Genomic DNA, 23,054 nt, shown 5'->3' on the forward strand with positions numbered 1-23,054 from the left:
GACAAGGAGAGACTTTACAAATTTAGAAAGTGTTTTGATTCTTTACAAAATCATTGTTTCACTTGACAACCCTTGCGACACAAACAGAAACTTTACAACAGCATTTGTGACATATACATCTTGTGACACATACGGACAACTCGTTGTGACACATACATACAACTCTTGTGACTTCCATCTCGTGTATTCTCTTGCACGTATACATCTTGTGACTTGCATCTCGTGACTACTCTTGATCTCGTGACTACTCTTGTTTGGCTTCTCGTGACATCTTGTCAATTTCCTTTGTCTCTCTGCACACGTAAACAAGTAAAGTCTGAAACATACAATATGTTTTAATAAAATACATGAAGCTTTAACAAGAACATAGAAACTCTTTTCAACAAACAATATCTTACATAGACCGAAGACACATAACCGAAGAACATAGACGAAAGAAACAAATAGAGTTCAAACAACTAAAGACTGAAGACACATTACCGAACATGAAACAAAACATGAAACAGAACATGAAACAGAACATGAAACACATAGACACTAATTACCCAACATCTCTGTAATTAGTTTCTCCTTTAGAGCATCTTCAAACTGAGATAGGAGCTCTTTTTTTAAAATGAGACTCTTGAGCAGACCCATCTTTTTAGTCTTTCTTTAGCAGCCAAGTCTTTCTCTTTGATAGACCACATGCCCTCAAACTCCGACACACCCAGTTGATCAACTATAGTTCTCTTACCGCCTGCCCTTTCGCTGCCTTAACACCAGGAGGACGTTTGGTTGGGTGATCACCATTCATAGTTGCTTGAGAGCTTGCCTCTTCCCCTCCATCCTCACACTTTCTCTTCTTAGCGCTTGATGATTGTGGTCCATCAATCTTAATTACTACTCGCAAGAGCACACCATTTCTGGTCGTTTTTGAGTTCCTCCCAAGCATGGTGAAGATTAAATTTAATCTTATGATCGTTGTAGAAGATTTTGTGTGCCATTTTAACAACATCACTCTCACTCTGAACACTAGTTTTATGTCTTGTTGCAGCGGCATAGGCTCCAGAAAACTTGCAAACGAGGTCGTTCATCTTCTGCCACCTTTGCTTACACGGAATAGCCTCTCGTGCTCCACCTCTTTCCACTTTTGGACTAGATGCAAAATTATCTGCAATGCGCTTCCAAAAAGCACATTCTTTATGTTCATTGCCTACTACCGGATCCTTGCTGGTTTTTAACCATGCGCTAATGAGCACCACATCATCAGAGGGAGACCATTTCTTTCTTTCTTTGCGCTGTGTAGGTGAGTCTTCATAGAAGCTTGATGTTTCAGTACCTTGAGTACTAAACACATGCACTTGTGAACCGCAATCATAAGGAAACAGTTCGGGAAAGTGACAATCTTGTTGACTGTTCAAAAGGTTAACGAAATTGGAGGTCCGACTATATGGATTCGTAGAATCCATATCCCAATATGTCAGAGAAATGGAGAAGTGAGAAAGAAGTCAGAGAAGTGAGAAAGAAGAAGCAATGTGTAATGTGTTACATCGTTTTATAGATGAAAAGAGAAGAAGATTTTGTGAGATAGATTTGTGCTGAGTAGACATGTATCTAACTTATTTATTACTTAACTACTACCAGAAGCATTCATCACATCAAGCATTCATCACAACAAGCATTCACTAACCATATCCTAAATCTAACAAGCATTCATCACAAGCATTGTTTAACCTAACTACTATCCAGCCAAAGCAATTACGAAAATATCTAGAAAATAATTTCAAGTTTTGCACAGTTACCTCAACGACAGTCTCAAGTTGTGTTTCCTTGTCGAAGTACTGGATGTGTAAGCATGTTCACAACGCCCTCAACCCTGTCATAATTAGCAACACAATGAACTTAGATCGCTTTCTAACTTCAACACACACACTTATATTATTCATATCCAGTTATAAAACACTAATTAAGATTAATGAAATTGAAAGCAGAAGGTGAGAAAGTTAATTACTTGGGAAGTGATCTCCAAATTGTAGAGATCGTGAGCCAGAGCTGAAAGACCGACGGAGGCGATGCCGAGACACTCGTCGTCCGAATGGGTTTGCATCATTCTTCTGCCGGAGAAGACGAGAAGCGACGGAGGAGACGCCGTGAGGAGCAAGACAGTCGTCATCCTTGGAGGGTTTCGCTCCTTCTTCTGACGGAGAGGACGAGAGAAGACGGAGGATTGAAAGAGAGAAGACGGATGATCAGTGGTGGGTTTCGATGCTTCTACTGACGGAGAAGACGAGAGATGACGGAGGAGACACACGGAGGAGCGAGAAAGTCGTCGTCCTTGGTGGTGGGTTTCGATCCTTCCTCTGTCATGGAGAAGAAGAGAAGACGAGAACGAAGACAGAGGATCGGTGGTGGGTTTCGATCGGTGGCGGGTTTCGATCCTTCCCCTGTCACGGAGAAGACGACAAGAGGAGAACGAAGACGGGGGATCGGTGGTGGAGGAGCGGTGGTGGGTTTCGATCGAGATCAGTTTCGAGCCTTCCTCTGTCACGGAGAAGACGACAAGACGAGAACGAAGCCGGAGGATCGGTGGTGGGTTTCGATCGAGATCAGTTTCGATCAAGATCAGTTTCGCTCCTTCGTCTCGTCTGTGACGGAGAACACGAGAAGACGAGAAGACAAAAAAGAAAAGAAAGACATAAAAGAAAATAGAAAAAGAAATACTTACCCTACCTTGCCGACACGTGTGTCAAACAACACTCTTAAAACCGGTCACAAAATACCCCATTTAAGGATCGGTGACAACTCTCTTTTCTTTTGTTTTGATTTAATTAAATCTCTTATTATTCTTAAAAACCCCCATTAAGGATCAAGGATAAGGATGGTCTAACCTTTCGTTCAAAATGTCCTTGAACTTTAGTCTCAAGAAACATGCTGTAGCTCTCAATTTAGGTTTTTAATTGAGAGCTAGTCAGGTAGGTAGTTGAAAGTTAAGAAGCAAAATCATAAAACAAGAGAAGAAATTTTATGTGCTGTGACCAAATTATTTTCTTTTAATAAAAAAATATCAGGAAGTTCTAGACCGGTCCAAAATACAATATTAGTTTTTTCAAATAGTATTCGCTCATATAAATTTTAGGTTTTATTTTGGATGATTTTCCAAAAAAGTTATAAAAACAATTGTATAATTCTAAAAATATTATAGTGTGTAATCGGATAAGATAGAATCATTTGTCCAAAAATGTGTATGAGATCGTTACATCGCGGCAAATAACATGTCCTTAAGAATGTGAAAATTTGTATAATTTAGGTATATAGCTAGAATGGTCTACTTTTGAACAAAAAAAAAAAAAGCTAGAATGGTCTACTAAAATATATAGGGGATTTAGTGCCTGTACCTGTCTGATTATCAGGTTGTTAGTACATTTTTCAAACTATATAAAATTTATGGTAGTGTAAACAGTATCAGATTCTGAAAATTTGGTAATATGTTTGAAACTTGTTTGTAAGACTACAGTGTCCAAAATTTGATGTGTGGTATTTATTGATGGACTGTATTCTTGGAAACTTCATTAGGAAACTAATTGAGACTCATAATTACTATGAATTGTGAGAAGTAGAAAAAAAAATTGTAGGAGAAGTTCACAGCCATTTCCAACAATTAGTCTGAACTGTACACCTTAGAGCATCATTACCCCTAAGAGAGACATAGGAGTTCTTAATCATTTTTTAATACTTTTAAGTTGGAAAAGTGAGTTTAAGAGACTTAGTTAAGAGACGAGAATATTTGTGTGGTCCAATGCAAGTCTCTTATTTAAAGATTCTTAAAAAAAGATATTAAACATTATTTTATTAAACTTAAAATTTATTGATAAAATTATTAAACATAGGTTTTTAAATAAAAACATAAAAACAAAAATTAGTAAAAAAAAAGAGAATAATTTGAAAGAAATATCCGAGTTCAGTTTTTGTCTTCATCACGTCCAAATTTACGCCATATATGTTCAACCAAATCATCTTTCAGTTGTTGATGTATTTGTCTATCACGAATTCTTGTTCGAACACCCATCATATTGACAATTAAAAAGAGAAGATGAGTAAAGAGAGAATATGGCTTTGGTGGTGTGAAAAAAGATTACTTTGTTGAGGGAAGATGAGTAAAGAGAGAAGATGAGTAAAGAAAGAAAGCAAGAGTGTGTGTGGTTGTTTTTTTTAAGCCGAGAGTGTTTGTTATATAGACACAAGCATACAAGTTTATTCTTTACAAGTCCGCGACACAAAAGACACAAAAGATAACAACAGTGCTTGTCCCTGACATGAGAATAGAAGAGTACAAGACATGTGAAGACAATGAGTGTGTCTTTTACAATGAGTATCAGTTGATCAGGATGAATATCAGTTGGATTGCTCTGTTCTTCTTTCAGATACTATTGCCAATCAATCAGGCCAGATCGTATCATAGTGAAAAAACTTGCAGCTAGACAACATTAGTTTAAGTCCAACTCAAATATATTTCAAGACTTGTACATAATTGCAGGTATTAACCAAAGTTAGATCATGTTTTATTTTGGTATTGGTTTACATTGTTTACAAGAAATATGGTCTCGGTTCAAATGCATTGTCATTTAAGAACACTAAAGCCGTAGACAAGGCCATGAACTGATCATAAAACTAGATTAACATTGTACTGCAGAGCCAAGTTCTTGATTTTACTCTGTATTTTTCAAATATAAAGAAAAGAAACTTAAAGAACGACAAACAAAAGGATCTATAACCCTATATTAAACATCTGCCACCACCACCCATCTTAGCACCCTATATTAATTAGTCTACTCATAATTAACATACGTAACTAGCAAATGCAGCAGCAAGTGAACATGTTGGTTTATGATAAGAATAAAATGGCATAATCACCCTTGCATGGACAAACAACTAAAGACAGAGTCATGGAGCTTATAATTTACCATGTGAAGGAACTTGTTCTGATCAACAACACGAGTGTTCTCGAGCTTGATATTGAGGTACTGATCAACTGAATGAAGAGTCCCTCTACAACAGAACACACTCCAACCAATGAAGCGCAAGACTTCTCCAGCACGACATTCTCACCTTCCGTCACTTCGACCTCACCACCAAGCTCGAAAGTCTCGTCCTTTGAGTTTAAGAGCACGGCCACAGAAGCTCGGGTCTCTTCGTTGTTTAGACCTTGAGAGAGACCAAAGGAGCTTCTTTTGATCAGTGCGAGGGGTTTAATGATGAATCTCTCGATCGCGGAAGAGTCGATATGTTCTTCAACACCAACACCAGCTTGGTTATCAACTTGGAGATGCTCTGTTTCGGACAAACACTTGCTTGCATCCTCGACATGTTCTTCAAGACAAACTTGGCTCTCAACTTGAAGATCGCATGTTTCGGACAAACACTCGCTTGAATGCCCTTGACGTCACCATCAATAAACCCTAATTCGTTAGCATCATCATCCGATTGATAAACATCCAACTGATCGAAACCCAAACCCACCGGATTCGGAGGCTCCGACCCGTAATCGACGAGAAGAATCACCAGATCCTGTGCTTTGCTCAGTTGTACGCTGATCGGCAGAGAAATGATCAGAGATCCCAATCAAGTATCTCCTCTCCTTCCATGGTGATAATCGAAAGAGAAATTCAGATTATGGTGAATCTTTCCATCGCGATTTGACCAGAGAGAAGCGACAAGAGACATATCTTGTGTATCCATACGTCGCTTATGGTAATTGCCATTTTTCATTTTTTTTAATTCCTAATTAAACTAAAAACCCCTTCTAAAATACCCCGATAATGATGGTCTTAGAACAACGATAAATAAGTTCCAAAAACGTGAAAAATGAAGTACATTAGACCATCCTTATCGCTGGCGCTTAAGGAGAGTGCTTAACATAATTGCAATTAAAAGAAAATCAAAAATAGAAGAAAGCAGAAGCGTCGGCCCCTAATTAAGCCCGAGAATCAACGTATTTTCTTGGACAGGTGTCAGCAAATGAGAGGGTTGAGGTTTGGTTACGGGTTGAACGCGATCAAAGTTGGCTTTGGTCTCTCTCTCTCTCTCTTTCTCTCTCTCTCGAATCCTCTCATCTACGAAAGGCGAATTGTATCCATCGCGGTGGCTCTGGTCTCGGCGGCGAGGTGTCCGTCGGTGGCTCGCGTCGGGACCTCTCTCTCAGTGGATCTCCTCGGCGGTGACATCTCTCTCTCTCCGTGGCTCTTGTCTAATCGAAAGGTAAACGGTTTTGTGTTCTTCGGTTATGCAAGTCTTACGATTTATGCATGTTCCTGTTCTGATCGGTAGTTTTTATATCTTATTTGTTGGTTCTGATCGGTGGCGATGGAGCTCTCCACGACGGCGATGGAGCTCTCCACGACGGCGACAGAGCTCTCTCTCGGTGGAGTCGAAGCTCTCTCTCTCTCTCGGTGGCGACGAATCTCTCTCTCGGTGGCGACAGAGCTCAAACGGCGGCTCTTGTCGAATCGAAAGGTAAAGTTTATGTTTTGGTATTTGTTTGATTTGGTATCTTCTGTCTTAAGATTGATGGAGCAAATATGAATTGTTTGTAAGTTGGATGTTCTGTGATTTGGATGTTCTGTGATTTGATAAAATCGTTTTTGATATGTTCTCAATTTGCTTTTGTTTGTATGTTTCAATGCTTCAAATCGTTTATTTCCTCTGTTTCTCAAATATATTAATCATGTGATTTGTTTCTGAGTGTTTCAAATATAAAGCAATGGTTGTTCCTCTGTTTCAAATCGTTTCTTTCCTCTGTTGAGTTGTTTGTTGTCTATTTCATATTACTCTTGTCGCTGTTTCATGTTCTTCATGAATGTCTGCTTTGCTACTTTTAGGACATTTGTGGTTGAGTTCATTTAAAGCTTTATGGTTGAGTCGTTTGTAATAAATGGTTAGTGTTAGATTATTGTTGAATGAGTTAACAAATAGATGTTTAAGTGTGGTTATTGTGGTAGCTATATGTCTAGTCGAATAGACTGGGTGTGATGAATGCGGTTATGAATGGTTTTGGTTTGATACTTGCTGGTAGCTATATGTCTTTCGTTTCTGTCATTTATTTAAAATGCTCTTTCGTTTATGGTTGTGGTTGTATGAGTGATATGAATGCGGTTATGAATGCTCTTTCATTTCTCTCATTTCTCTCCTCTATTAAACTCGCCTTCTTCCATCTCTCTTTTCTATCATCTCTCTTTTCCATCACTTGAGACATATTCAAATATGGATTTTAATCCATATTTGAATTTAAATTTTGTTGATCTTCTTCAAAGTCAACAAGATAGTGACATAGGTTTAGAATCTTCTCCCATTCCTTTATATGGCACGCAAGCCACTGAAGGTTCTAACTTCGAGCAAGAGACTCCACTGGAGCGTAAAGAACGGAGGGCTTGGACGCCAACAGATGATGTTTAAATATGGCATCTCCCAAATCACCGTTTTTTCTTACCAAACCCAAATTCAAATCGCTTTGATTTTTAAATATGGCATCTTCTTCTCAAAACAACTTCGAAGAATCAGTTGATGACCAATATTTTGATCAGTACTTTGATCAATATATGGATCAAACCTTACAGAATTTAACCATTGGTCATCGAGAAGAACCAAAGAAATAAAGAAAGAAGCGAGCTTATATCGAGAGAAACCGTGAAGAAGGGCACATTCAATTATGGAATGATTATTTCAGTGAAACTCCAACGTATCCTGCACAATTCTTTCGACGACGTTTTAGAATGAACAAGCCGTTGTTCATGCACATTGTTGATCGACTATCCAACAAAGTTCAATACTTTCGGGATAAGAAAGATGGTCTCGGAAGGAAAAGTCTCTCTCCCCTTCAAAAGTGTACTGCAGCCATTCGTGTCTTGGCATATGGTTCTGCGGCTGATGCGGTCGACGAATACCTCCGGCTCGGTGAAACAACAACTCGGTTATGTGTACAAAATTTTGTGGAAGGAATAATATATTTATTTGGCGATGAGTACCTAAGAAGACCAATACCAGCTGACCTTCAACGTCTACTTGATATTGGAGAGTATCGTGGATTTCCCGGGATGATAGGAAGCATCGATTGTATGCATTGGGAGTGGAAAAATTGTCCCACCGCTTGGAAAGGGCAATATTCTCGTGGTTCGGGTAAACCAACGATCGTTTTAGAGGCGGTTGCTTCGTATGATCTCTGGATATGGCATGCGTTTTTTGGACCTCCAGGTTCCTTAAATGATATCAATGTTCTTGATCGTTCACCTGTTTTTGATGACATAATAAATGGTCAAGCTCCGCAAGTTACCTTCGCTGTTAATGGAAGAGAGTATCCTATGGCTTAATATCTCACTGATGGTATTTATCCGAAATGGGCAACTTTTATCCAATCTATTCCACTACCACAAGGACCGAAAACGGTTTTATTTGCTCAACATCAAGAAGCTGCCCGAAAAGATGTCGAGCGTGCTTTTGGAGTCTTGCAAGCTCGCTTTGCCATTGTTAAAAATCCGGCGCTTTTTTGGGATAAAGTCAAAATCGGAAAGATTATGAGAGCATGTATCATACTCCACAATATGATAGTAGAAGACGAACGAGATGGATACACCCACTTTGATGTTACAGGTTTCCAACAAGGAGAAGACACCGGAACTTCACATGTCGATCTAACATATTCACCAGATATCCCTACAAATATCGCAAATATGATGGGTGCTCGAACAAGAATTCGTGATAGACAAATGCATCAACAACTCAAAGATGATTTGGTTGAAGATATATGGAATAAATTTGGACGTAACGAAGACAACAACTGATCTCGGATGTTTCTTTCAAATAATTCTCGTTTATTTTATGAATCTTTGTTTTGTTACTTTTTTTTTAAATCTATATTTAAATGTTATCTTGTAATATATTTTATGTATTAAATAAATTTGAAGTTAAAAAAAATTATTAAAAAATTTTAAGATCCCTATTATAAGCAACTTGCAATGGAAGAGAATAATTATCAAGTTGCTTAGCTAAGTTGCTTACCAAAAAAAATGCTTAAATACTAATAATATATACTTAAGCAACCCATTACCAGTTGTTAGGATAACGGTGCTCTTAGTCCCGCAGGCGTTTTAAGATTTACACAAGTCTCAGTCAATTATGAGACATTCCTTCCGAGAAACTTGAACCATCCAATTTAAGATTAAGCCAAGGTTGATGGATTGTGAATTGTACAAAAAAGCAAAACCTATAAAGCATTTAGTACTAATAAAGATTTAAAATGGTTAATCTACCGAGAGCCTGAACACCACTAGCTGCCGTCGTACGAAAAAAAAAACGAATTTGTACGAATCGAACACCTAAACGTGTAATAACTTTATTGAAGACAAGATAAAAAGTAAAAACAGATTGGGTAATAACGAGAATTTTGTTTTCTGTCCGTTTCCAATAAATTCTAAGATATCCCATTTATTGCGACAGGATTATTTCGTGTTGAGAAAATCGTGGATGAATGTCTTCTTTTGGTAATATTTCTATGGCGTAACGCAGTGTATTGAATCGAATAAAGGAACATGCATTAAAATACGCCGCCTACTAACCTAACGCATAACATCTCTTTCGTCAACAACGCATAACAACAAAACACAAGTAGAGTTTAGGTCGTCATTCATTTCTTTTAACCTTTTTCATAAAGTATTAGTAGTGTTAATTAAGATTAGTCAACATTAATGATTGATAAAATGGAGGGAGTGGAGATCACATGGAGGAAGATAATATAAAAATCGATTCCATTATACCTTTCCTTGGTCCAAAAGTATTCCTCTTTATCTCTTTTGACGTCTCACCTTCTTCCACCTCCACTCGCCACATGTAATCTAATTACATTTAACCCTTAATCATACGCTAATCTCCTTTGTTGTTTCGTATATTTCTATTTTGTGTCTCCAGATACTGTAAGCAGAGGAATTAACATGGAGTCGATGAATCAGCCGACGAGCATTGGTTATGATCAATCACGGCGTAAGCGGAAGAAGAAACAGCCGTCACCACCACCGTCTCAATCCTCGGTGCAGCTATGGAGATCAGAGAAGCAACAACAGATCTACTCCACCAACATCATTCAATCTCTAAGAGAACTCCGGATTAGCGCCGCCGCCGCGGATCAATCTCCTTCGTTACCTCCTCGCGGCGGAGGTATAACCGTACGCGACGCTGCTTACAGGTCTCTGGCGGTTACGGCGAGAGGCAGAACGCTATGGAGCCGAGCTATTTTATCTAAGGCGGTTAAAGTGACTCTCAAGTTCAGGAAACAGAACCGGCCGAAATATTCGAATCATCCTCCGACGATAACCGGGAATAACCGGTTAAGGAAGAAGAGATCAACGGTTTTGAGGCTGAAGGCGAAGGGTTTGCCAGCTGTGCAGAGGAAAGTGAAATTGCTGAGCCGGTTAATTCCTGGTTGCCGGAAACAACCGTTACCGGTGGTTCTAGAAGAAACCACCGATTATATTGTTGCCATGGAGATGCAGATTCGTGCTTTGAATGCAATTATCTCCGCCGTTGGCTCTGGCTCTAGCGGCAGAGACAGGTCATGATGGCGAAGAGACACACATGCTCGGTTAGTATGGCCCATCTGTCTTTTCGTATTTTTCCTTTTTTTTCCAAAGAATTAAAATTTTTTACATGTTCATGATTTCCTTATGCTATTTTAATATTATGGTTATTATTCAGCCCCTCTCTCATTTAAATGTATGTCCATCTTTTTACTGGATCCTTGAAAAATGTACCGAAATTTATGCGTGGTTTTCTTGAGTTAAGCTTTGATTTGTTATGTGTGAAGTATATTGATAATGTTGCTGATATTGAAACCGAAGTCTTTATTTTTTTGTTATGTAAATTATGTTACATGCTTGCGTTGTAGTTATAATGATATACTATTTACCTTTCATAATACATGAAGTGAAAGTAATTGAGGATAACGGAAAGGAGATTTCATCATTTCAAACTTATCTATTCTTTGGTTTCATAATGTAGTTGCGAATTCTTTTGATAGAACTGTAAAATCATTTAATAAGAACTGTTCTATTCTGGTTTATTCGGGTCCGAACAGTAGAGATTGCTTTCTTTTGCCATAATTGCTTTTCATTACGTCTCAACTTTTTTTGTCTAAAAATACGATTTGGTTGCAAGCATTCAAGAAATATGTTCCATAATAAATCCAAGTAAACACAACCGTGTTTCAAAAAAAAAAACACAACCGTGAGGTGAACATGATATGACCAGAATGAATCTTGTTTCTTTGGATTACAGTCTCCAAAGAATCTAACATATGCAGGATGTATGCTTCTAATGGTATGCAGATCAAATCCAAAACACATATCATGCTGAACAAATACAGATTTAACTAGTTAATGTAATTTATCGAATTAGTGTATTTAACCAAATGTTAAAAATAATTTGTAAACTAAATATCTAAAACAAAAATACAAATTCTTATCATTTATTTTTTTATTTTATAAATACAAAGAAAGTTTAAACATTGTATAAAAGGTAAACACAATTACAACAAAAATACCGTAAAACAAAAAAAATATATTATCATTCTAATAAATATATTGAAACTTAAAAATTATATAAAATTCATTAAGAAGACAAAGAGTATTCCTTTTCCATTTGATTATTTTATAGTCCAAATTAAAATCCAATTAAGATCCAAAGACATTAATTAGGGCTAGACATAAAATCTTTAACCTGAATTTTGAACCGAACTCGAACCGAAATACTGACTCGTACCAAGTCCAAAATGTAAAAAATATATGAATGGGTTTTATAGGGTGTTATAAAACATATATGAACCGAAAGTGTTATTAACCGAACTCACACAAGTGAAAAATCTGAAAAATATCTGAAAAAACCAGATCTGAATGTTCAAATTTAGATAAAATATAAATATTTGAAAAATAAATATTTACTTAAAATATTAAATTTCATATTTATTTTGATATGATATCTATCAATAAATATTTAAAATGTAAATAAGTATCTTAAATACTTCATTCTATGTAAATAACTATATATTTTTATGTTTTTCTTTTAAATTTATATTTTATTTTGGATATATCCGAACGATATATGATTAATTTATATGGAAATATTAGTTACTTTTTGTAAATATTATACATTATTTACTGTTCATATTAAAAGAATCAAAATAACATGTATAATTTACAAATTGCAACAAATAATTTGTAAAAAAATTATGAATATGCAAACTAAATATATATAATTTTCTATTAGCATATTTATAGAAGATAATATAAATAATAGTATCTATTTTATATATCATTGCTATAAATTAACTCAGCTAAAAATAAATTGTTATATAAATAAGAAGTAAAAATATTAAATCATACATTTGAAATTTTTTTTGATTAGTTTAAAAGTTAGTGAAATGAGTTAAATGAGTTTTTTAATAAGTAACTAATAAAAAAAACATGCTTGTACGTTATTGGTCCTCACATCCCACCTGCATCCGAACCTTGCCCATTTTCTTCTTGTCCACGCAGTTCAAGAATTAACACATTCATGTATCTGCATGCAGTTTTTCAATTATTTTATAATTTTATTTTGTTCTGCATTTTAAATGTTGAATGGATAACAAGTGCAGTACAAACTGCAAATTAAGTAATCTGCATTTATTCTGTATTTTGTTTTGCATTTCATTCATAGCCGTAGTTTATATTTGTGTAAGATGAATCTGAACTAATCAATGTCAGATCTTGGGTTAATATCTGATGTGGCCAAACCCTTGTTTCTTTGCAAAGGGAGAAGGGGACAGACTGGACAGTGGAAGAAGAATAGATGGTTCTATGTTTTTAATATTCAATCCAATAACTCCATTTAGCTTAGTAATATCATTTTTTGTGGTGTTAGATGAAATATGGTTTTGTTACTGCTTTCAAAAGTCAAAACAAACACTAGAATTCCAAACCGATTTTTTTATGAAGCCGACTTGCTATTAGGCAAGGACATCTCAATTTTGTTTATAAGTCACTCTGAAATAGAGTAACTCTATTCTAAATTTAGATTTGCTCCAGTTCACTTTATAATAAAGTTATTCTATAAAAAAGTGGAATATAGAGTAATGTTCAGTTCAAAAAAAAGAAGAGTAATGTTACTTTTTAACTCCAAATATAGAGTAAAAAACAACATTACTCTATATTCCACTATATTATTGAGTAACTCTATTAGGGTATTTCAAATGGTACATAATAATTTTTTCTATATTTCATTCCAAAATAGAAAAATTCTATTATAGAGTTGGATTTGCTCCAATGGTTCACTATATAATAGAGTGCCTCTATAATAGAGTGAAATATAGAACATTGTTGTTTTTTTAACTCTAAATAGAGTAAAAAAACAACATTATTCTATATTAAAAAAACAATATTACTCTATATTCCACTTTATTATAGAGTAACTCTATTATAGAGTGAACCATTAAACCAAATCCAACTCTATAATAGAGTTACTCTATTTTAGAGTGAAATATAGAAAAAATTATTGTGTACCATTGGAGATGGTCTTATAGAGTGAACATTTGGAGAAAATCCAACTCTATAATAGAGTTACTCTATAATAGAGTTACTCTATAATAGAACTCTATGATAGAGTTACTCTATTTTAAAGTGAAGTATAAAGAAAATTATTATGTACCATTAGAGATAGTCTAAGTAAACTATTTGGTTTCTATAGCAACAGATTTGTTTTCCTTTACTTTTTTGTTGTTGGCTATATATTTATTAGTCTCATGGACCACAGTGGATCAGATAACATATACATGGGTTTAAAAGCCCAAACTTTAAAATTACAGGTACATGCAGGTGAATCAGATCACCATTACGTATAGCTAACCCTTCAACTCAGCTCAACACGTCGAACATGCGGGATTCTGCAGAGAGAACGAAGAGGTCGCCGTCATTCACCATGACCTCCACCGGCCGCCGTGAATTTTCCTTGTTTCCACCGAATTTTCAGAACCTCATTTTCAACACGGTTCTATGAATCTGGATCCGACCGTAGCAATTCATCTGAGATTTTCTTCCTCTCTATTCCTATACCTTCAACAAACGGCCAAGACAAACGTGTCCCCGCCTCCGACGAAACTCTTGTATCGGAGATCAATTTTGCACCCACTTAGGACTTACGCTTTGACAGGACACGGTATTACTCTACTGAAGCACATAAGATCAAGTCGAGTACAAGAGAGTAAGGGATTTACATAAAGCACAGAGACTGCTACTAAGATCCGAGTAAAGATCAGAAGATTTTTTTTATTTGTGTTCAAACCATATCAGAGGAAGATAAAATTGACAAACAATTCTGATTTGGTTGAACTAAACACTACAAAATCGTTTATGACGAAAACAAAAGTTTATATCATTTGATCGAAAGTTATCTAACATAAAAAAACAGAGCAAATCTTATCTTCTTTCTAAAAGATTAGAGCCTGGTAAGAAACACATGAAGAGAGAAATTTTCTCTCTCTAGAGAGAAGAGAGAGAGGCACTCTGTTTGCCTTTACTTTTCAATGGGTATTTTTTTCACGAGTAATTTTATTTTTCCATTCCAAAGAGAAGACGCTCTTTAATACAACTATTGGAGGTGGTAACTAAAATCCACACCGGGGCAACTTACTGCAACAATACAAAGGACTAACGCAGAAATTGAAACTAGAAAATCGACTACCAAATACTTAAGAACAATAAACACTCAATTTTGTTACGAAAGAGGAGATATGGAAGAAGACGCATTATATGTTAGAAGATTTTCGTAAAGACTTCCTCGAAGTCTTTCAAAGTCTGACTCAAATATGAAAAACCTTCATATCAAAAAATGTTCAAATGACTTTAAAACATAGAAAATGAGTGAAAGATTAGATAAATCTAACTTTATAGAACACACAAAAATACATATCCAAAATTTATTGATCTAACTTTAAATGAGTGGAAGATGAGAACCATGTATTAAAAGACATGCAAAACAAGATAAATTAGTAAGAAAGACATGAGACAAAGATGAGAAATTAAATAAAGTTTGGTATTTCAAGTTCAAAAAGATTAGAGAGAGGTTGGAGAGTTTTAGAGTGACAAACATTACGTTTTGTTGCAGCCATTTGAGAGGAAAATAGATAATATGTAAATTTTATTTATATAGTGAGACAAAAGTTTCTAACTATGTTAAATATTTTTAATTCGTAAGACTTTCATGGAAGTCTTCTAACATAAAAACACACAACAAGACTTCCTCAAAATCTTCTAATCTCGATAAAATAAGTCTTCTTACCAAACCCTAAAAAAGACTACATAGAAGTTTTCTAGTGCATTATTTGTTAGAAGACTTAACTAAAAATTAAAATTTTTGCGGGAAACTAAAATAATTTTAGCGGGAATTATAAACTTCTATATTTTCAACTTGAAATACTTCCTAAAAGTTTTCTAACCGATAAAATACTATTCGTCATAAGATTTTTTCGAAGTCGTCTAGATCCTAAATATAAATTGTAAACTCAAATAATTAATTAAACTTAAATTCCACTTAAAAATGTTTAATATATACAAAACTAAAAACATATAGATTAAAATTTGATTTTACAAAAAAAAAATGTTTTGTTATTATTTTAAAATATATATATATATGTTTTAAAAATATTTATAAAATATTTTGCTCCAGGCATGGCGCTGATTATTACATATTATATACATATATATAAAGTCACTCTTGCAAAACAAAAAAAAGCCCAAACACATGGGGTTTTAGTGCATCTGAACATGGTAAAAGGGTCATAAATTTGTCGGCCATAAATTTCGCGTGGAAATTGAACATATCAAGTTATGCTCTTTGCTTGGGGAAATGGTTTATTCTCCTATGAACTAGTTGTTCCTGGTTTTTTCACGCATAAACTTTTAAGCCATACCAAAAACCACATGAACAACTCTATCTTATGGAATTACATACACAAACTATCGATTTTAAACTAATTCCCCTAAAACCGTAAACGGTATTATTTAAACGTTAACTTGATTTATGACAAGTGGAGAGTCAGTTGAATTTTTTTATAACATTTTATCTTTATTAATATCAAAAGAGGTTTAACATAATACAAGAATAGAAACATACAACAAATACATTTTTAAGTTGAACATGATAATAGAAATATAATAACACGATGCTTCATAACTCTTTTGCAAGATAGACTGATTCGCTAACTTTATATATTTTTGTTCTCAGTCTTAAATGATCTTGTGTTCGGCTATCATGTATTGTGATCCATCGCCTTTTGTCATTTAATAGATCAGTGGGTGCGATCCATCTGTTACATCGGTGCCCATTCCATACACTCCTGCACCAGGAGATAACATGATTTGTTGTAGTCGCTATACATATCATACATAATTCCTCTAATTGACATTGATAAAAAAAATACTATGCCATTTTATTCTTTTTCTTCTTTTTAGTCAATTGTTCTTCTTCTTCAAAAATACTATGCATATCGAAAAAATATATGACACTAATTATAAAAACAATTATCAATATATAAAAATATTTGAACCAATATATATAAATGTTTGATCGAAAAGTTTATTATAGAAGTCTCGATGTATATTGGTTCAAATATTTATATATATTGATAATTGTTTTTATAATTAGTGTCATATATTCTTAGATGTGCCATAATATAAATAGTTGTATTCAAAAGAGCTGGACCGAATCGGGTTATATGGTTATTTTTGGTACAAATATCCGAAACCGTTTCAGATACATTTGTTATTTAGATATTTTTAGATTCCTATACATCAGAACCAAACTCATCCAGACCCAGAAAAACCAAACTCAAAGCTCATACAAAATTTTATAATATTCAAATGGGACCTAATTTCGAAACAAAAAAACCGATAGCCGAAATGAACAAACCGTACCTAAATGGATAGTCAATGTTCATGCCTAACTGATATTATAAACTAATAAAAAGAACTCTTTCTATAAGTTTGGCTAAATTAAGTGAAAAGAAATAGTTTTTTATTTAGTAAAATAATTATGTGGAGTGAAAAATTAAGTGACAATAAATGTTATACATTTTTATTACTAGGGACATTACCCCGCGCAAGCGCGGGGTTGTAGACAGAGTTCTTGTTTCATCTCAACATTTGCAAGGTTTATTATAGTTGTGAGTTTTGCGTTTTGTGTCGATTATTGTTTTTCAAGTTGTTTTATTGTTATAGGGTTAGAGTTGTGATGATGAACTGTGTATGCATTGTTCTCCACTTATGAAAGACTAAACTATGTTAGTAATGTGATTGATATAGTTCATGGTGTTGCTTTTGTGTCACTGAGATTGTTTATTTGTCTTTTTAATTTGTTTCTTGTACTGTTGAGACATAAATTATATTAAGGTTGTTGAGAGTACCTTTTGTTTCTGTTTTTTTTTTTCTCCAATTTAGTTGTGTAAGTTGTGTGTATTATGTAATTATTTTTATTATCCTTATTATGTTTTTTATATGTTTTTTTTTTATTTTTAAACTTGTTGTTTTTACCGGACCTTTAAAACAAATACATGAAGACTTGCAGATATAACTATAAAATGAGTGACAATTCTGAGTATTTGAGCCTTAATGGGTTTTAAACGAATTTATGTATTTCTCATAAGAAGACGATAGCATTGGCATGTTGACATTGGACATGCAAGCTATTTTTCATAAGACAAGAGGAGTGAGCAGGTTGAGATGTTGTTGTCGCCTTTGTGTCTGTCGGGATTGTCTCTTGTATCTCATGGTGTGGCTGTGTTTGTTTCTCTTTTATTTGATGGGTAATATGTACACAAAAATTATTGTTAGTTGTATTTATCAGAGTTCGTAACTTACTCTGTTTTTTGTTTAGGTAATTTCACTGATCTTGGTTGTCGTCTTCGTCTTCTTCGTAAACATCTGCGAAAGTAAGTTTGTAAATTGTTAAATAGCTCGATGTGTAGTTTGTATTTGTTTTGCTGACTCGATGTATGCGTCGTTGAGTTTTAGTTGAGGTGATTGGTTTGGTATATTTGTTTGAAGTTTATTTGTAAGATTAGACAAAAAAGAGAGGTGATCATTAATGATTCGTCTTTTTGAGATTCTAGTTTTTGGTGTTTTGATTGTTTGGCTTGTTGTGTTTCTGTTAAGCCGTAAAATAAAGGTTTGTGTAAAATTAGTTTGATAAGTAAGGGATATAAATAGACGACCACAGATCTTGGGTAGGAAATATTTTTTTGATTATTGATGTTAGCACAATATAGACAGTAATATAAAGAGAATTGTGTGTTGGTTGTTTCTTACGGATCAATGAGGAGACAGATAACGACTCGAGTTGTTTCTTTGGTGAGGTCAGAGCCCTGGATAGAACAGATTTGCCCAAACACATCTGCGAGTTTAAATATCAGTTATGATATAAAAACATAATATAAACTCGTATGCAATATGATAATATGCCTGGGAGTTCTAGGTTTGTGTTTGCAATAACTTGGAGATTGTCGAACAGACTAATCTTGACTGGAGATTGATCTCAGGAGCACCCGTGGTGACTTCATCAATAATGGTTGGTGAGATGAAACGAATGAGGAATGGATGATCAGTTATCTTGTACATGCTTGAGCATCTAGCAACCTCAAAACTATCGACTTTCACAATGGAACCGGCTTTCAAAGATTACATGTAATGATTAGCACTCCGGCGGGAATAAACCCATGAATCACGAAATCTGTAAATAATATTATACAACAAAGAATCAGGAAATCAATTAAAAATAATTATGTTAAATAAGTGTGATAGATTGAAGATTTACTTGTCTTTTAATCAAGGAAGAGAACTGTGATTCCCATAAACTCACTGTCTTTCTTGAAGTTCAGGGAATCTCAGAAGGGGAGAAGGCCAGAGGCTATGCTCTGATTACTACGACGAAGACAGAGAAACTCGAAGGTTGAGTGACGGACGCCGGGGACGCCGGTTTGAGGAACTAGAGAGGCAGAGAGAGACATTTTCTAGAAGATGGTTAAAGCTAAGTGGAATCAATGAGTTTTATGGAGATGCAGATTGGGTTCATCAAAGATAAGAATCATATATATAGGGGGCTAAAAATCAGGAATGTTTATGATCAATCGATTTAAGATGGCGAGATGAAAAGTTCACCGGTGAAAAAATAGATTACGAACAGACACACGACGCAACTCTGTAACTCAGACTTGTCTGAGACAAAAATGAAAAGAACCATAACTCATGTTAAATGACGACAGTTTACAATATGGTTCTTCATATAACGTGATGAATCTCATTTAAAAATGAAATCCATAATACACTTGCAGTCTCGGCTCTCAGAGGAAGCCGAAGAAGCAACGGCTTCTGACCTTCATAAATATATATTAGGTTCGACCATCAATGTACAAAGTTTCCTTTAGCTTAGTAGTATAAATGTTTGTGTTTATATCTCAATAACCCGGGTTCAAGCCATGGGCTTGACACTTTTTCACACTTTTTAAAAGTGGGGCCCATAAAACGCTGACGTGGCACGCTGAGGAGTGAGCAAAAACTCAACTATCATAATATAGATTTTGATTTAAGTTATTATTTTATTCACAAAATATGTCCTATTACATTTTTATTATTTTGATTTAAGTTATTGTCTTGCTAAATCAAATGTATCTTTTTTTTTTTGGTAAACATGTTAAGCTTGTATTACCATTTTCAAATTTGTGACAGAAGTTACAATGACAAACTAGTAGCAGAAACAACAACAGAAAGAAACTACATATAACAACAACGAAAAAACAATAAGAAAAACACGATTTAGGCTTAGAAAACAAGAGTTAGAGGAAAGACCACTCGGGAAGCACTTAAAAGGATTGGTCGGAGAGCGCAACACGCATGATCAGGAGTTTCAAGTGAAAACACTAGTAAACATATGAGAACGAGCTGATATATAATGGCTTGCCCAGGCACTCGCCTCCAAAAAAATAGCCTCACTACAAAGCCCTACCACCTGCAGATGCAAAGACACCATCGGAACAAGGAGGTCACAGTAGACGACAATGGGACTGCACCGAGGCGGCAAACTGACGAACCAGAGCCTGTCGAAGCTGCAGCCACCAAACACCGCAAACAGCCACCTCTACTCACCCACCTGAAGATCAGAGGCACCACACTACTCCAATAACCCTAAGACCCCCACTGGATCCACCAATACCCAGACTTCAGCCTGAAACCGCTCTTATTTGGAAAGACTAATGGATGATAACCCACCAAATCCACCAGACTCTGCACGGGGAAAAGGACGCTAACACCAAAGGGCAAGAAACCGCAGAACTACACCCTATCTTCAGAGGCGCTAGCAACACTCGCTGCCACCGGGATTGCAGACCAAGGACGACTACAACAACCTAGACCAACAATAACCCGCGCGAGCGACTGACCCCGAGAACCGGAGCCTGACCCCGAGAACCGGAGCCTGACCCTTCACCACATAAAGAAGCTCCAGCCACCCGCATCATCAGAACGCCACCTCTGATTTAGCGAAGAAAGAGAGCCCAGTCTTACCTCGAGATCCAGGCAGCAAAGCCTTCTAGCCACAAGGAGCTGCTGCAGCAATCTTCATGGAGAAACTGCCGGCAGAGAATCATCACCACCACCAGAGCACCCGATTGAGATCCAAAATCGACTCCATGACCAGCCACCTCTCACTGGTGATGAGAGACAGATGGATTTGGAGAGAGATCGCAAAGACGAGCAACCCCAACCGAGAACGAGGGTTCTTGTATCGACCACAGCTAACTAACGCCGAAGGAAGCGTCGGAGACCCAGAACACCACCACCGGAGCACCATCGCCCACCCTTGCTAGCAGATCTGGCCAGATCTAATGCAATGTCTCGAATTCACCCTCGGAAGAGCCACCAAACCTCACTCTCACAGCCGCGCCTCACCACCGCTCCAGAAACCTCACCACCGGACAGTGACGCCGGAGAGGGGAGGGAGACCACAATGGAGAGTATATCGGCGGAGCTAGAGAGAGGAAGAATGAGGCGAGACAGGGGAGAAGAGGGAAACAGAGAGAGGAGGAGAGACAGCCGGCAGCGGCGGCGGTAGAGAAACCACCGGAGGCCACCACCGGCTGAGAACGGCAGTAAATTAGGGTTTTGAAACTTCTGGTAGAGAGAAGGGAGAGGGAAGGGAGAGAGAGAGGCCCAATATCAAATCAAATGTATCTTAACATACCACTTTCTGATTTCATATAATTTTTACCAAAAACCGATATCAACCACTAATACAATTTACAAATAACTAAAATACATAAAAACCATAAATTTAAAAATCTATAAAGTTAGCTAATATATGTTCAATCAGTTTATTATTATTTTAAGAAAAAAAACTTTCAATGAGACACGATAAACGAAATTTATTAAAGAAAGAACAATGACAAGCTTCATCATCATCTTATGGAATAAATAATAGCATTATTAGCGGCTTTCTTCATACGTGACTCGAGCTTCATCGCCGCAATCTCGTCTTGAGCCTTCATCAACGACTTCATCCTTGAAGCCGCGGAGCTGGATTCTCGATTCTCCTCCTCTTCCTTCTCATAATCTTCATCAAGGGCGCAAGAATGCACATGCGTACCGTAATCACATTCTTTGCAGTAATAAGTCCAAAGATTCTCCGATACCTCTTCTTCACAAACATCACATACGTACATCTTGCCATCTTCGCATGGAATCTTGTAAAGTAGAGTGAGTGGGTGTTTGTGGTCTTCACGATCCACGGTCTCAGGGATGAAAGCACATCCGACATGAACGTCGTATTTACACACAGAACAATTGTAAGTGAATCCTGATCCGTACTCACCGCAAGCGTCACACTCGTAAGACTGATGATCATAAGATGGGGAATAAAACAGGGTTATGGGATGGTCAGGATGAGACTTGTGATTGATTTCACGAGGTAGGTCAAAACATGACTTGTGCAAGAAGTAATCACAGTCCTTCGTACACTTGAAAGCTTGTCCGGTTAGGTCGAGCTCGCATCCTGAACAGATAATCTCATCTTCATTTTGGGCCTTAAAGACGCGCAATGGATGGTTGTGACTCGGGTGCCTAACTGATGGGCGGTTAACAGGTTTTTTGGAAGCCATATGTGGTTTGGTTGTTTAAGTGGAAGAAAAGAGTTTATGAACTATAAATAGAAAAATCTGGAGGAGTTGTGGTTTCTAGTTTTGGCTGAATTATATCAAGTTGGTTTTTATTATTTACCCTGTTGTAGCTTAACTTATCATTATTGATTCCACTATTGATAGTATAACATATAGAAGGCGTTTGACATGAAAGATGCTAAGTTTGCAGGCCAAACTATATTAAGATATATGATATAAATATCAAATTTGGGAGATTGTTAGGAAGTAGTGCCAAACCACTAGATGTCGTGGGCAGAGCTGTGCTTACTGTGTATCTGAATAGGCATAGTTGCCATAGGCCCCAAATTGAGGGTGTACACGGAGTGATTATCCGTAAGCCATTCCACTCGGTACGAGCAATCGATTTTTTGATTCGATTTTATCCGTAATTTTTAAGATATCTGGTGTTTTGGATATCCAGAAAATCCGTATTTTTACCAGATCTCTGATTTGATCCATAAAAAGAAGAAAATTTTGATATAAAATAATAATATTTCATTACAAATTGAAGAAAATACATACTTTTAAAAAATTAATAACTAAATAATTAATTTAGTGGATAAACATATTATAAAACTCATATAAAGATATAAAATTATATATGTATATATATATGTATATATAAAACTTTATATACATATATTTATAAAATAATATATATATAACTTTACATACATATATTTATATAACGGATCGGATCAGATATCCAATTTAAAATAATAGTATTTGTGTTTGCTCTGTCGTTAACTGATATTTAATTTTAATATTTTCTTTGATTTGCAAAGTTACGGATATGTGAATTTTCGGATTAAAATGAATAACA

At 35.7% G+C, this 23,054-nt stretch overlaps 2 protein-coding genes and 1 pseudogene across 2 annotated transcripts; 1 reads left to right on the forward strand and 2 right to left on the reverse strand.

Annotated features, from left to right (window-relative positions):
• Positions 1-872: 872 nt before the first annotated feature.
• Positions 873-1,448, reverse strand: LOC125595010 (glutathione S-transferase T3-like). The gene has a single exon (XM_048770995.1). The coding sequence runs from the start codon at positions 1,446-1,448 to the stop codon at positions 873-875; it is 576 nt and encodes a 191-aa protein (XP_048626952.1).
• Positions 1,449-9,604: 8,156 nt separating this feature from the next.
• On the forward strand, positions 9,605-10,816 carry LOC125595011 (annotated as a pseudogene).
• A 7,260-nt stretch (positions 10,817-18,076) lies between these two features.
• LOC125595012 lies at positions 18,077-22,810 on the reverse strand. The gene has a single exon (XM_048770996.1). The coding sequence runs from the start codon at positions 22,190-22,192 to the stop codon at positions 21,494-21,496; it is 699 nt and encodes a 232-aa protein (XP_048626953.1). The 5' UTR covers positions 22,193-22,810; the 3' UTR covers positions 18,077-21,493.
• Between the last annotated feature and the right edge of the window lie 244 nt (positions 22,811-23,054).

This window comes from Brassica napus (genome assembly GCF_020379485.1).
Source record: "Brassica napus cultivar Da-Ae chromosome C8 unlocalized genomic scaffold, Da-Ae chrC08_Random_6, whole genome shotgun sequence".
Taxonomy (NCBI): Eukaryota; Viridiplantae; Streptophyta; class Magnoliopsida; order Brassicales; family Brassicaceae; genus Brassica; species Brassica napus.

Coding starts and splice junctions, on each gene's coding strand:
- LOC125595010 (XM_048770995.1), bottom strand. CDS start 1,448: ATGGATTCTACGAATCCATATAGTCGGACCTCCAATTTCGTTAACCTT.
- LOC125595012 (XM_048770996.1), bottom strand. CDS start 22,192: ATGGCTTCCAAAAAACCTGTTAACCGCCCATCAGTTAGGCACCCGAGT.